This window comes from Thamnophis elegans, chromosome 2 (genome assembly GCF_009769535.1).
Source record: "Thamnophis elegans isolate rThaEle1 chromosome 2, rThaEle1.pri, whole genome shotgun sequence".
Taxonomy (NCBI): domain Eukaryota; kingdom Metazoa; phylum Chordata; class Lepidosauria; order Squamata; family Colubridae; genus Thamnophis; species Thamnophis elegans.
The window spans coordinates 138,698,915-138,715,341 of NC_045542.1; the positions used below are offsets into that span (position 1 = coordinate 138,698,915).

The following is a 16,427-nucleotide window of genomic DNA, read 5'->3' on the forward strand; positions in this document are numbered from 1 at the left end:
CTTGAACAGCTAGGTGAATGCTTAAATGGTGAACTTCCAGGGAATTCTCCAAAGGGCAGACTAGACCTGGTAGGTGAAAACAGTCCTGAAGGCAAATGTGTGGCAGTGGTGGGTTTCAAAAATTGTTGGAATCTACTCTGTGGGTGTGGCCTCCTTTGTGGGAATGGCTTGCCACCCATGTGACCAGATGGGAGTGGCTTGCCGCCCATATGACCAGATATGAAATTATGAATTAGTACTTAGGTTGGTCCAAGTAGCTATTCAGAAACTCTGGCATTGAAGCATGCAAGTCTTAAAGTTGTCAAGTTACAAGATCCTTGCCAGTGGTGGGTTTCAAAAATTTTTGGAACCTCTTCTGTAGGTGTGGCCTGCTTTCCGGGTCCACTGGTGGAACTTCTTCTAACCGGTTCGGTAGATTTGACGAACCGGTTCTACTGAATAGGTGCAAACTGGTAGGAACCCACCTCTGATGTGTGGTTCCATGAAGTGACCAGGCTAAAATATAATTCCAATGAGACCTTCACTCTTTGTTTCAACTTTTCACTGCCAAGCCCTTCCCAGTTTGTCTCTGGGTCAATGGCTAGCACAGGATTTTGGAATCTTTATAATGGGATGTTTTCCAACTTTTGAAGAAGAAAGAATAGAGACCAGCTTGAAAGTGAGAGAAGGAATGGGGGGGGGGGGCAAATGTTTTTTTGCCTCCCTGAGAACAGAGGACTGTTTCACATCAATTTACATTACAGAATGTTTTCCATTCCTGTTCTAGTCTAGTTTGAATGTGCACTGCAGAAGCGAACCATTTAAATAGATTTATCTTTCAAGAAAACTGAATGTTTCAGTTTCAGTCAATAAGATGTCCTTTGTGAGGAATGACTAAAATAACATGAGGAATCTGACTTTCTAGCAGGCCTGGAAAAGGCAGCTTCCTCATTCTAAGTTATGAAGGATATTTTTTAATTTGTATGTGCTATATATACAGAATTTATTTTCAAATGTTTAAAAAAACACAGCAAACTACCTAACAGTTGATTCATGGTGGCTTCACTTGTATCTATGCCCAAGAGACTAATTCTATATGTTGACCTTTTTGTTACATTGGAGTCAGTTTTAATTCACACAGCATCTGTGCACCTATATTGAAATGATCAATCAACTATTATAAATACATCAAAAACCATACTTTATTTTATGTATAGCAATACAATTTACATATTAAATAACACTATAATAGAATGATTTAATATACTTTTAAACATAACAAAATGGAAATTCTTCAAGTTACAAAAAAGAAAACAAAAACAAAATTAAGAACTCCCCTAAAACCAAATACCACATTTCCCCAATGGGTCAAAGAGATAAACTTATCCAGTGACTGGTTAAGTCTAATTCCTATTGCACACACTGACAATGGAAATTAAAGAAAATCCAGCATCAACAATCACTGTTCCAAAGAAATAACCTGTGTTGAATTGTTTTTGGAATGTGATGGCATTTCACTACTTTAGTACACATAAAAGATGTTGTCACATATCCACCACAAAAGGAAAGAAATGAAGTTGAAACTAGAAAAAAATTAGCTTTATATGAAAATATAAAATTCTATGATTATATACCATTGATACAAAGTTCCCAGAAGATGCTTATTCAAGCAACAAAATATTTACAGTTGTAATGAGTTCTGTTATTTAAAAATGAATGAAATGAAAAGGATGGCTAGAGATGAACACTTAGTTCTTTAGAAACAATGGCTGCTTGCTAGTTTCAAAGGTTTAACAACAACAAAAAAGTCACCACCCCAAATGTTGGAGAGTTGTGACATTTTATAAAATTGATTATCTCCTCTTCTGGAGACATGTTTATTCTTAAAACTCAAGACATTTTTTTTCTTGAAATTAATTATCCTCTGTAGAAAAGGGTTCTGTTTCAAATATCTAACAAAAATACTAAAAACAGTCAAATAGCTAAAACTATAATGTCTGAGGCCTAGAACTTTCACTGTGGTTTGTCTTTCTTTGTCCCCCCGTATGTATGCCTGCCCTACACAGATGGGTGTAGCTGGTATTGTTTATAATGGCAACCAAAAGAGAAAACTCAAACGATGCACGAGCCAGAGTAGAGAATTACACCTGTAACAAAAAAAAAAAAGAAATGCATTTCCAGTTGATATAAAATTCACTGTCGTGAGCATTGATAATGGGAATGGGTAGGAGAAGAAAATAAATTTTGAAAGCATGGCTGCTAATTCATTCATTTCATAACATTTCCTGTCGTCCCCCCCTCCTATAATTGGACTATTATTTTTGTTAGGGATTTGTATTAAGCTTCTTTGGTAAAACTAATAGCTCTATTTTAAAAAAGAATAGCACTTTATAAGAAAACAGGCATTTATAGCAAATCATTGTGCTGTGTCATGAAAAAGGAAAGGGAGAATAGTTTGGTACTTTCCAATCAGTCTTCTTCAGCTTAAAGAAGTAGTTTAGAAGCATTTAGGAAACAAGTTTTGCTCTTCTCACTATAATCCCAATTAGAATAGATTTGAATACGTTCTCTTCCTTGTATACAGGCGTGAATATACATCTTAAGAGTGATTGCGTTTATATTCTGAGCTGATTAAGAATAAAAAAGCATTATGAATGAGTGATGAATTAATACAAAAGGTTACTAACATTAGCTGGATTCAACAATACAAAATAAAACATATTTGAGATAAAGACTGTACACTGCGAATGAGCTTCAGATATTTCAATATACTGGAATTTAGTAGAGAACTCAAGACCTTGGTGTAAGCATCCAAATGCATAAAATGGTCATGTGTTAGAGACTATCCATGTTGTAAGTATGTTTTCTTAATTCCAGATGACTTTTTAAAAGCCCAGGGATCCAGGCTTTACAAGTTAATCAGCATTTACACTCTTTTTTTTTAACCCACAAATGAATATAACTTGAGTTTAGCAGGAAGGATGAGTAGCAATATTTCATAAGAATTGTGAGGCTACTTATTTGTTCATTTACATTTACAGCTTTTATCAATTAGCAGTTCTACAATAATCTTTTCATAAACAGGTACAAGACCTATCCTGAAGAGCAAGGCAGAGTATAATTGTAACATGAACAGTAAAGGACTAAATCCTGTTAAGCATTTATATGGGAGCAGCCACAAAATCCAGGAGAAGTTAGTTGTGCTTAAAGTAAATTGAATCTAATGGGAGTCAAATTTTGATCAACCTGCTCCATTGACTCCAGTTATTAATTATGCGAATGCAATTAATGTGTATGTTTATGTCACATAAATACCTAATAAGAAGCATGCATAACTGGTACTCAAGAAAGATGAGACGGTAGCAGTTGTTTCTGCTATATGCTCTGCCATAATTCTGGGAGGAAAAAATTGCTTTCCCAAACTCCCATTTTAATGGTTGTTCTGACATTTGCAGAATAACTTTCTGTATCCCTTCATGATTCTGAGCCTGCTCAGGCTTTGCTGCTGCTATTTGCATAACAAAAATATAAATGTTAATTAAATTAGGCACTCGCTGTTTTTCTTCTACCACTTCTCTAGTTCTTTGTTTTGGAGCTTATGTTACTGTCTTTTAAAACAAAATGAGAAATGTAACCCCAGTAGTGCACTTTTTCATATCACAGTGAAATTATTTTGTGGAGTTCATTCTTACTTTTAATCTTGAACAGCACCTCTTTCCCCTGAATTTTCTCTTATTATTGTTAATCTCTTTGCCTGCAACATTAAGCTTAATGATAAAGAAAATGAATGAATATTAAGTGGAAGGTTATTACATGTTAAATGGAATTACAAACCTGTGGACTAGATTCTACATGAGCATTGAAAACCCAGTTCAAATTATATTTATTTTGGACTTCTGGGGATGCAATAGCAGACTGATGACAGCTCCATAGAAAGTAGAGCTGACAGCCATGGCAGAAAGAGAAGCGGGTGAAAGGATTGGCTCCTCAGAATTCCTCTCTGGAGCAAGGAGAGGCCAGGATTGCTCACAAGTGCTCCGTACAGTGACTCCTTCTGAGAACAGCATAAGTCAGCAGTTTTAGGTATATTTTAGTACTGGGGGAAAGTCAATTTGCTTTTGCCATGGTTCAGTGCTTTCAAATGGACACTGGATTTGCAGGACTACAAGACCTCCAAGGTGCCTTCCAACTTGTTATTCTGTTACCGTGTTTCCCTGAAAATAAGGCAGGGTCTTATTTTTTTGGGGCCCCTGGAAAAAAACCCACTTGGCCTTATTTTTGGGGAGGTCTTATTATTTTTGAGGTGCAGGAGGCCCTTTAACCTTGGCCCATAGCCCCTGGATCAGCTGATCCAGAGAGGGCTGGAAATTCTGTTTCTGGCATACTCTTGCCAACCCTAGTGTTGATGGGCCTGCTGCTCTTTTTGTGGCTGCCACTAAGAGAAGAGGCATGGTAACTAGGGTTTGTGGTACCAGCCTCTGCGAGGCTGTTCCACGTGGATGGCAGGTAAATGGGGGCCATGTGGAGCATGTTTTCCCCCTTCCCCCCAGGAAATGGCAGGAACCGGCTGCACATGCGTTTATATATTTTAGGGGAGGGCTTATTTTTGGGGTGAAGGATTTATTTTGGCACATGTGCTCAAAAGCCCAATTGGGCTTATTATCCGGGGAGGGCTTATTTGGGGGAAAACAGGGTACTTCCTCTCTTAAATGCTTTAACTTTATTTATTAATGGCTTTTTGATGTTAAGAGCTTTCACAAGGCAAGTTTCATTAAACTGGGTAGGTTTCTTTATCTTCATGAATGACATTATGTGGAAGATTAAGGACTTTAAAATTTTTTTTATTTTTTTGAATAAACAGCAAAAGTATGATTACTGTATGAGTTGATTTTGTTTGGAATGTTATAGGATTAAAATATTGGATGGACTTGAAATAATTTCCTGTGGATTGTTTAAAAGTTTATAAAAAGTATATGAAGTGTTTGAAGCTAAGTCTAAGAAATCCTAGTGTGGGGAAATGTTATTGATTAGGGAAACAAAACAAAACACATGATAAGAGGAGACTTTGGTAGCTGACTAGAGGGAACCAGAGACAACTAAATATTACAATGAAAGGAGAAAAGAATTATTAAAATAATGGCACAAAATTATTTGAATGTAGGATTCAAGGATAGTTGGGAACAATGCACTCAGAAATTACTCGTAAGATTGCTATTATAAAAATGGATTTTAAGGGGGCTATAGAAGAGGAACAGATTTTATTGGACAAAGTAGAGGCTGAGTGCTGATTTGAGTGTGGATCTGAAAGAGGATTTATAAATGTTGGAGTGCAAGAATAATGTGGAAAAAGATGCCATACTGAATTTACAAATGAAACTGGATGATATCTTTAATTAAATGGGACATATAATTAAATCTAAAGAGTGATAACTTTCTGAATAACTTTCAGATTTCTTGGGTATCTTTCTTATCTTGGATTGACAAAAGAGACAAGTTATACTAATGAAGGAGTTTCTGAGGAGATAAAGAAGGAACGATAAGAAATCAGTTGGAGGGACATCATTTGAAGGGATTTAAAAAAATCAAGATTTTTTTTAAAAAATGGAAGAAATGTAAAATTTATTGGATCAAGTTTAAAATATATACATTGTTCAGGTTAATGGGTTTTTTTTTGACTAGCACCAAATGACAAAGCTTTAAAGATTTGTTTATAGATAACAGGTAAGAGATGAGAAAAGATTTCTTTTGTTACATTTTACCATGTTAAAAGAATGTAAAATTGACTTATTTGATTAAAAAGGTAAATGAGTCCCTACGGATTTTACTCCGCTAGTCGTTGCCAACTATTGGGGACAGTACTCATCTTCATTTCAAGGCTCTTAAGCCAGTGCTGTCCAAAGACATTTCCACAGTCATATGGATAGCATGACATCATGGAGTACTGTTAATTATTCCATTAAGGTTAAAATATATATTTTATTTATCCATGGTAACTCTTAATTGACTTTTGCTGATTGGAAATGGCAAGATTTGCTAATTTGTCTTTTCATAAGAGATGAGATAGGGAAGAGGAGAGCTTTTGTTGAAATATCAGAGAAGGCAATAAATTACTGAAGCTGCCTGTACTTGTATGGAGGGAAGCAAGAATCATTTCTTTATGTATGCTTTTTATTTTTTACTCTATTTTTTCTTTTCTCTGCACTTTTTATTTTTTATGTTCTTACTTTGCATTATTTTTATATTTGTAAATTTTAATAAAAATGTTATAAAAAAGCAAATGGCATTGATTTTGAAAACCATCTTGCTTTAATAGATACAGATCTAATTTAAGCTTACAATCCTCATTCAGATTTACTGTTAGGAAATAGTGGCTTAAGTGTAATGAAGCTGTCTTATGAGCACATTCATTCCTTTCCATCAAAGTCAAAAGTTCAACTAAAAATAGAAAAAACAAATCAAAAACAAGTTTTTTTTTTAACCTGTGGAACTAATACTTTTTTGACATAATTTGGGTGGGAATCAATTGAAATTGTGATTATGTTTAACAGTTGTACTTTTCTGAACAATGTTCATTAATGGTAGTTGCGCTGCAGACCTTGATGTGCGGTGTGCCTCTTAGTCCTAATAGATGCAATACAAATTTTATTTAATTAATTTATTTATAAAATTTACTGGCTGCCCATCTTACCATAGGGTAACACTGGGGGCCTTACAGTTACATTCAGTTAAAACAAAAAAGTTAAAATCAAATCTTAAAACCAAAGACACAGGGGGAGGGCAGTGGTGGAGTGGGGGGGGGGGGAGGAGGTGGGATCTGTTATTATTCAATCAATCATCTCCATTGCTCTGATTCCCCACGGGGTCCCCAAGCTGACTGGCACACCCATGTCTTTAGGCCCTTATAAAAATAGGGTTGGGGCATAAAATGACATAAAAAATATTAGAAAGTTCAATTTATGAAAATGCAGTAGAACTGAGACTCTGCAGTTTTTCAATTGAAAAGATTGTAGCCATCAAATGGCTTTTAGTGTGATTTGTGTATGGTTCTTATAACGTTATGAAATTCATTTACCTCAGTATCAAAGAAAGGTTCACAATGGAATTTAGCAAATTTTGGGCATTTTTTTTAACCCCACGTTAATAATTTGAATAGCAAATTTAAATGGACAGCAGTACCTGTCACTTATTTTTATGATTGCACTTACATGCCATATTAGCGTAGGTCTCACTTTGCTGGATATTTTCCTTGCTTTATTAAATCTTCCTATTTTTAAAGTACATTTAAGAAATATATTTCAACAATGTATTTTAAGAAATAGTTTTGGTTTTATACATATAGCATTTAAATTTGATTGATGAAGAGAATATTACTCTCTCTCTGTGTGTGTATGACAGTTGCCACAACTTAATTAAGAATTAAGTCATCCAGTTCCTTGAGAGTTAATTGTGAAATGTTTAAAAAATGGTGGTGGTTGACACAAAACTAATTTGTTCATTATTAGGAATCTTTAAAAGGGGGATTGTCTGCTTTCAATGGATATAAGGTCGCAAAACTCTATTTTATCAATGAGGGGTGGGCATTTATATCTGCTAAGATTGTGTGCATTTTATTTTGAAGAGTAAATATTCTAATTATATTTATTTACGTTAACTCACATTTTTCAAAGAAAGTAGTAGTTTTATTCTGCAAACATGTATTGATGATATACATCAATATTGCAATAACAAGAAGAGCAAGGACCACATAGAAGACCCTACTATTGCATAATAGATCCTATGTTATAATTTTTGTAGCAATGGTTGGAGCTGTTTAATGCAATTAATACTAGACTGACTATGTTTTGGAACATGAAAATTACAGAATTTTCAGTATGCTTTAGAGCAGTGGTAGTCAACCTGGTCCCGACCGCCCACTAGTGGGCGTTCCAGCTTTCATGGAGGGCGGTAGGCGTTTGCTGTAACTCTGCTTTATAAATTTTATAAAGTAAAGTTACTTCCCTACTTTATAAATCACCACTGTGGAACCGGTGGGTGGTCAGAAAATTTTACTACTAACAGAGATACAAAAGTGGGCGGTAGGTATAAAAAGGTTGACTACTTTAGGTTCCTGCTTTAGAGGAACTATTCAAAGTATGTTTTTTTTAAAGGAAGAAATGAAGGTATAGGATATACAATGATCTTGTTCTTACTGAGTTAATAAATGTTTGGAATATACCATTTTAGAATTGGAATTCATACAATAGGGAAAACAATTATATGCCAGCCAAATACCTAGGAAAATGCTAAGGTTTAACTGATTCTGTGATTCCTTCTATGGGCTAGGTAGGAACTCTTGCCTTAAATGAAGGAATATCTGACAACCCATTTCTGGCTTACAGTCCAGTTTTTATCTACTTTTATCAATTACAGTAAATTTTTCTTTTGATTAATTCTGGATTCCTTTTCCATAAGTACAGCCACTTCTACCCTGACAGCTCAAGAGAGAACATTTAAATGAGGCAACTTCACTTTGGTTTGTTACAGTCTGCCATTTTCATACCTTGTTACTTTCATATGCTGGCACATTATTTTATCTAGTTTGAATTGGAAACAGAGATAAATAAACCTCACTCATTCAGAGAACACACAAACTGCTTTTTGATTGAGCTAATCCAGATAGCCATTGGGTGGAATCAAATGGCTTTCCTGAAAACATCTACTTGTCTGTTCTCTGATGCTTGAGGAGCTCTCAGGATAGCAACCAAAAGTGCAAAGGAGGCTTGCTTTAGCTATGAAAACTAATGCTGTCATATCTACTGAGTTACTCTATATCTTCAGCTTATATAAAAAGATTGTATTTCACTAGAAGCTAGTTCATTTCTCATTTGTACAATGCAAAAACATAGGAAAAGCAGTACTGATAAAGATCAAAGGCTCTTTCTTCTACCAGTACCAATGTCACATCCGGAAGCAGAATATAAGCAAAAATAGTATTGTCCCCATCATTTCCCCCAGTAACTGAAACTGAGAAGCCTGTTGCCTCTGATACTGGAGATAATATGTTGGTTTCCTACTGAGTAGCCATTGATCTTCCGTGTGAGAGAACCATATATTCAACTGAGCTTCACAAATGGTTTGGAAAGCACAACTTTTTAAAGTTATTTGGAACAAAACATTAAATGTTAAAAGATAATGAGCAGATTTTTTTTTCAAAGGGAGTGAAACATATTAACTTTGTAATCCTATTATACATTGATTCAGTGTAATTTACTTTTGAGTAGACATATAGGATTATTTTGTAGAATATTATGTATAGTATCGAAAAATGAAATTATGAAATTGGGAAGTACATACTAATCAATAGTGTTAAAAAAAGAGGAAGAATGTAATCTTATAGGTAGTTTTTTTTATTAGATCGCTTCACCAGTAATATGGATCAGTACGTTTTAGCACTAGAGTATGAAAATTACACACCTGTAAAAACGGCATCTAACAGCTATGAAATTAAGAAATTCTTTTCTCCATCATATAACATACTGTAAAGACAGTGGTTCCGTTCCAGAAACTTAAGGAACTATACATGTAAATGTGAATTGTGTATGAATTGGAAATATTGCTAAATACTTTTGGAATAAAATGATCTGATTGAACATTGTTGCACTGTAATTAAATTGTCCTCAGTGGAAATATGATCAAAATATTTTCTTGAAATGAGAATGTGATTAAAAACACCTGGGAATTAATGAAAGTATAAATTCGAGATCTGAAATTGAATCACAAATCTGAGTTGCTTTGCATTTTGGGAATACAATTTTATGTGTTTCATAGAAAACACTTCATTGAACTTTATGAAGTCAAAAGAGAAATTCCAGACAATGCAGAGCAGCTGTTAAGCTGAATTTCAGTAGCTTTCCAAAATTTATCTAGTGATCACTAGTTTGAGAGAAAATGAAGAACACTACTCATCCATGTTACTGGAAAACAAAAGAACTGTAGCAGTATGCAAATTAAACAATGAATATTGGAATATGTCAAGGGTACAGCATTTTTTAATGTGAATCAAAAATATTTCTCTGGCCTAGCATCCAAGATTGTAAAGCCAAGGCTTATGAGAATTAATTAAACATCATGGTATTTCAACTAATAAGTAGTGTGTCTGTTCTCATGGAATGTCATCAGGATTTGTTTGTTTTCTTTTGTATTATATCTCTATAGGCAGTTAACACTGATCATATAGTGCAAACTAGATAAAATTTGTGTTTCACTGTGTGAAATAAACAGAGGTGCAAATGCTCAGTAGGATACCATTAAGACGTAAAATGGCAAAAATAAATATCAAAACTTTTTATCAGTGTAAAAAAGTAATTGGGTTATTGTATAACCTAGAGTCTGGCAAAAAAGGCCTCAAAAAGTTCAGTCTTCAGAAATTCCACAAATTAAGTGCCTTTAAGTATTCCTTTTAGACAAGAGATTCCATACTTTCTGCAGGATCTGATTCTTCACTGGCCATAACAACACCATTTTTGTCCATTGCCATGGGGCCATTTCCATTTTCTTTAGTGCTGATCAGGCTTAGCATTGCTTTGTAAAGAAATTGGTACTGGTCCTAGAAGAAAAAGATTAAAAGGTGTTAATTTTAAGGACCTAACAAAGCAGAATGTTTCATTAATTTATTAAATTTTTATGCCAGACCTTATTGATATAGCAACTCTGTATCATGATATAATAAAATAAAAAGGTAATACAAGATAGAATTGGAAGAATTAAACAGGAAAGCTAAAAACCAAGACAATGGGCAACTTGGGGGTGGGAATCTTAGCAATAGCAATAGCAGTTAGACTTATATACCACTTCATAGGGCTTTCAGCCCTCTCTAAGCGGTTTACAGAGTCAGCATATCGCCCCCATAGTCTGGGTCCTCATTTCACCCACCTCAGAAGGATGGAAGGCTGAGTCAACCTTGAGCCGGTGAGATTTGAACCGCTGAACTGCAGATAGCAGTCAGCTGAAGTGGCCTACAGTACTGCACCCTAACCACTGCGCCACCTCGGCTCTCGGGAGCTGTCAACTACCCCCAAAGTACATGCCCCATTGGGGTTCCAGGCTAAGTAGCAGAACAAAGTATCTGGGCTCTTCTGGAAGGCCAGGAATGTGAGGACAATCTTCACTTCCAATGGGAGAATATTCCAGAGGGCGGGAGCCACAGCAGAAATTCTCCTGGACCACAACAACCAATGTGATTTGTCAGACATGATCCAAAATAGGCCGCTTCCACTGGAATGAGTGGGATGGGCTACTCATGTCAGGGTGAGACGATTGCTCAGATACCCTGTGCCCTTCCTGTAAAGGTCTTTAAAGGTACAGGTAGTGCTCGACTTAATGACCACAACTGAGCCCAAAATTTCTGTTTGCTAAGTGAAACAGTGAAGTAAATTTCACCCAGTTTAAGACATTTCTTCCCGCAGTTGTTAATTGAATCACTGTAGTTTTTAAGCTAGTAACATGGTTGTTAAGTGAATCTGGCTTCTCCGTTCACTTTGTTTGTCAGAAGGTTGCAAAAGGGGATCATATGATCCTGGGACACTGCAACTGTCATAAATATGAGTTAGTTTCCAAACATCTAAATTTTGATCACATGACCATGGAGATGCTGCAAGGGTTGTAAATATGAAAAACAGTTATAAGTGACTTTTTTCAGTGCTGGTGTAACTTCAGTCACTAAATGGACTATTGTAAGTTGAGGACTACCTGTAATGACCATTTGAATTGGACCCAGAAGCAAACAGGCAATCATTGCAGCTCATGTAACAGCTGTATCACATGTGCCACCCAAGTGTCCATGATGCTATGTTCTATTTTATGTCCAGAATGGATTTTCCAGGTGATTCAGTTTTTCCTGTTAAGATTCCAGTTGGAACCCAAAGACGTTTTTTTTTATTTTTCTTTAAAAATAGGATAAGCTAAGTATATTAACATATAGTGGAAATACACCAAGGGGAGGAGGAGTTGGAAAGAAGAAAGATGGGTAGAGAGGGTGGGGGGGGAGGCGAAAAGGAAGGGGGGGAGCGGTTCTGGAGAGAGGAGTGGTAGAGGGCGAGGGGAAGTAGGGTAGAGGGGGATGATGGAGGGAAGATAGAAAGTTGGAGGGTGGTGGAAGAAAGAGGTGTATGGAGAATGGAAGAGGTACATTGGGCTTTTATTTTCTGGGGCATTGTTGACAAGAGGAATTGATGCAATTATTGTTTAATACTGTATGGTGTATACATGTGAGTGTATGAAAATGAAAATGAAAATAAAATACAAATTCCGTAAAAAAAAAAAAAAGCTCTTCACACAACTCAGTAAGCTTTACATTATGGTGTAACACTCACTTCTCAAAATGGTGCAACAGTTTGTCTTTCATCTTTTTAAAATAATTTCTGTAAAACTATATTGTAACCCCTCCCCCAAAGAAAGCATCACAATTTTCTTCAGTGTGTTTCCATTCAGTTTCAACCATTAATTTTGTTTTGACATCAAACAAGACTGCTTGCTTGCATGCATGAAGTCTCCAATAAAAAGCCTCTGTAGGATAATGTGAAAGAGAGGGCATGTTCACCCTATAGCAGGGGTGTCAAACTCAAGGCCTGCGGGCAGGATCCGGTCCACATGGTGCTTAGATCTGGCCCATGGAACTGCCCTGGGAACAGCAAAGGACCGACCTGCAGTGCCTCTGACAGCAAAAATGGCTAAAAGTTCGGGAGGGCCTCCTGTAACCCTCTGCTAGTGAAAATGGAGCTCGAGAGGGCTCTCTTGAGCTCCATTTTCACTGGCAGATCACTCAGGCCACCACAGGTGCCCCCAACATGAGTGATGTTGAGCTGGCAACGCCCACCCTGCCCAGAGGTGGTTTTCAGCTGGTTCTTACTGGTTCTTGCAAACCAGTAGCAGTGGCTGCTGGAGGCTCCACCCACCTGTCCTGATGTAATGCGCGACCTTCTGCACATGCGCAGAAGATGGTGTGCATGCGCAGAAGGTGGCGTGTGTGAACTCACATTTGCGAACCAGTAGCAAAGGTAAGTGAATCCCACTACTGACTCTGCCCATGCCCACATCCGCCCCCTGAAGTCAAACATAACCCTGATGCGGCCTTCAATGAAATCAAGTTTGACAACCCCTGACCTACAGATTCCCTAAAGTTATGCCTATTGCTGAAGAAAAGCTCTTAGGATAGAATCCAATGATCTTATAAGATGGAACATCTATCAATAGAAAAGAAGAAGAGCCTTTAGAATAAATTATGGGAGAATAAATTATGCTTAAATAATTATATTTAAGTAATAATAATTAAATTATTAAATTTATTTGCTGCTCATCTCACTCTGCAAAGCGACTCTTGGATCCATTAATGGAAAAAGACTACAATTTCACAGTTCAGCTGTTCATATGACTAGACAACAACACATGGAGAAATCCCATAAGAAAAGCAGGAGAAAAACATTTATGTATCATATTTGTATAGCCACCCATCTCACATGAAAATGAAAATGAAAATAAAATAAAATCTCACATGAAGTGACTCTGAAGAGCAAACAGAACATAATTAAGAAAATAATATATTTGAACCAATATGGCAAGAACTTAGGACTGTGCACAAAACCTATGCAATGATTTCAATTGTTCTTATTTTTTGTTGAATTATTTTTTTGTAAACCAAAACTATCTTTCAAAGTTCCAAACTTACAATGTCTGTAAATACGCCAGGCCTCATCAGATTGATCATTTTTGCCACCTGGAAAACATCAACAGCATTTTCATTCTCCAGTTGCTGAGACAGGGTAGTCAGAGCACATAATGTTCCAGCTGCCACTGCTCCATACCTGCAAATCCAAAGAATAATTTTATTCCCTATAAGAGATCCAGGGTATGTCTTATCAGGCTGAATGGAAACATTTATGCCTCTATGTCAAATTTAATTTTTCTTCAATTTCCTCCTGAGTTTTTGTCAAGTATTTATTCTTGAAGGAATAAAACAAGGGATGATAAGGATGGGTACACATATGGAAAAATATATTTTCTGCTACATTTCCTCAAAATGCAATTAAAAGCTGAACTTATACCTTAAAACATGAAAATAAAATTCAGTGAATATAACAAATACTAAAATGGATTTACCAAAGAGATAACCTTGAAGTGTTAAAAACAAGTTTGATATTTATTTTTGTCTGACAAATTGCTCAAATCAATAACTGGGCTAATTTTGAAACAATTTTTAACATGCCAAGCTCAGCAAAATGAGTACAAACTAGATGAATATTAAAATTAGCCATGGCTTAATGCAAATTGGTAAAAATATCTCTAATATTATACCTTTGTAGGTCATGAAACAATAAAAAGACATTTAAAAATCACTCTATTCCTATTAACATTCAGTATAAAATTGGATACAGAAGAATATTTATGAAACTTTAAAAACAATTCTAATATTCCTAGAGAAGTCAATAATCCCCTTTACCTCCCTCCTAGATGAAAATTCACAAGATTTTATATTTCTTATATTTTTTCCAATCTTTACAAAAATTAACTTAGTGAATATACATACTCATCATGAATGATGGTTGGGCCATCTCTTGTTAAGGCCTCTTCCTTGATTATATTGATAAGCTCAAAAGTACTGCTGATTGGGGCATCTGGATTTGGCCATTTGGGGCACTGAAAGTGGCGAACTTCCAAAACGTAATCATCCTGAAATAAAAATCAGCCCAACTATTGACCATTTTAATTCCATTTCTATAATTGAAATAACTAAGTTTTATACCTTCAGCCCTAACAGTATACACATTTTTTTTAAGGAGATGCTAAGGTGACAACCAATTAGTGGTTCCTTTTACAGGTTTCTGCTATAGACCAGCCTTCCCTGGTCCAGTTCCCACCCCCTGCTTTCAAAGTGTTGTCCAGTGGCAAAAGAAAAAAAAAGAAGGAAAGGGGAAAAAAAAACCCATAGAAGCCTTAGTAATAATATTGGGGTTTAAAACTCCAGTAAGGCAGTGAAGCAATGAGAATTGACTCCCATTTCCACAATGGACAGCATATACTTTGACTGCCCTGTCTTAAGTAGAGGAGCACAGAAGATAACTTCTCCCATAGGAGTCCCCTGGATCCTTTACAACCACATTACTTAACAGTAATCCTTTGATAAGAGGAAGAATAAGTATTTATCTCTCCAAGAAATCAGAAATGAATTCATTTATGCTGCTAAAGAATGTCCCAATCTCACCAGTTGTATATAAAAAGAAAATCCTACTGTGTTGTAAAAATGTTTTTCTAAACCCTTCCTCAATATTACTAGAAAAAAAGGTAATTCTTAGTAGCACCTAATGGTTGTTATGACCTCTCTTTGCTCAACTTTGGGGAGTATACTCCAGTTGCTATAGTGATATCACTGAGGTTGCTCATACCCTATTTTCTAAAATTTAGGTGACATTTCTGCATCAATAAATTCCTCTAATGGATGTTGCATGTCATTAAATCTACTGTATGCTAAGTCCAAGTACAATATTTAGACAACTAGGATGGTTAGATAACACTCATACTGCATATTTATTACGTGCGAAAATACAGATGCAATTATTCATTCCACCATTGCAAGAAACACAAAAGGCAAATCTTACACATCAACTAACAAAATAAGGAACCATGTTATGTTTTAATCATTTAAAAATAAAATAAAGGAGAAGATTTGTAACTCAGGGTGGAAATGAGAGGTCCTTGCTGCTCTCTGAACTTGGTTGTGTCCTTCCAGATGTTTCATTGCTCAAACTAGATAACAGTGCACTGATTATGTTAGTTAGTTTGGGTAATGAAACGTCTGCAAGAAAAAAAAAAAGCTCAGAGAGCACCAAATAAAAATAAAATAATAACATACCTTGTTTCCCCGAAAATACAACCTGTCTTGAAACTGAAGCCTTGCCACATTTTTCGCGTGGGCAAAAAATAAGCCCACCCCCCAAAATAAATCCCCTGGACAACCCTCCCCCCGCCTCCAGCCAGGCAGAGCACCGCTCACCGACATAGCGGTATCCTGAAGGCGCCAAGCCAGAGGAGCCGGGGGGAGAAAGGCGCTCACATTGTTTGCCACCTTCAGGATACCACTAGGTTGGGGAGTGGCGTTCTGCCTGGCTGGAGGGGGGAGTTGCACAGCTCTCCCTGCAGCAGTTGCCGCCACTGCCACGCTCCGAGCATAACGTCTTCTCCAGTTGCAAACTCCCAAACTCAGCTGCCGAGTCTTCCAGCAGCGGCCGATCTAGGAGTGCGATCTATGGTTGTGGGCTGGCTGCTGGAAGACTCTGTAAGAGAATCTTCCAGACAGAGAGTCTTCCAGCAGCCAGCCCTCAACCATAGAGCACACTCGTAGAGCGGCCGCTGCTGGAAGACTCGGCAGCCGAGTTTGGGAGTTTGGAACTGGAAAAGACGTTATGCTTGGAGGGCGG

The 16,427-nt window shown here is 36.5% G+C and overlaps 1 protein-coding gene across 7 annotated transcripts in view; it reads right to left on the reverse strand.

Annotated features, from left to right (window-relative positions):
* Positions 1-2,012: 2,012 nt before the first annotated feature.
* The window catches only part of PTPRG (protein tyrosine phosphatase receptor type G), a 731,369-nt gene continuing 716,954 nt past the window's right edge, over positions 2,013-16,427 (reverse strand). For 5 of the 7 annotated variants that reach the window (XM_032209412.1, XM_032209411.1, XM_032209409.1 and 2 more), the window contains 4 exons: positions 14,540-14,682; positions 13,682-13,817; positions 10,438-10,564; positions 2,013-2,126 (listed from right to left, as the gene is read on the reverse strand). In XM_032209412.1, the coding sequence (XP_032065303.1) occupies positions 2,092-2,126; positions 10,438-10,564; positions 13,682-13,817; positions 14,540-14,682 (441 nt within the window). In that variant the 3' untranslated portion in view covers positions 2,013-2,091. Of the gene's footprint in view, positions 2,127-8,003; positions 10,565-13,681; positions 13,818-14,539; positions 14,683-16,427 lie in introns of those variants that run through there. The other 2 variants (XM_032209414.1, XM_032209413.1) reach the window with 1 other exon arrangement.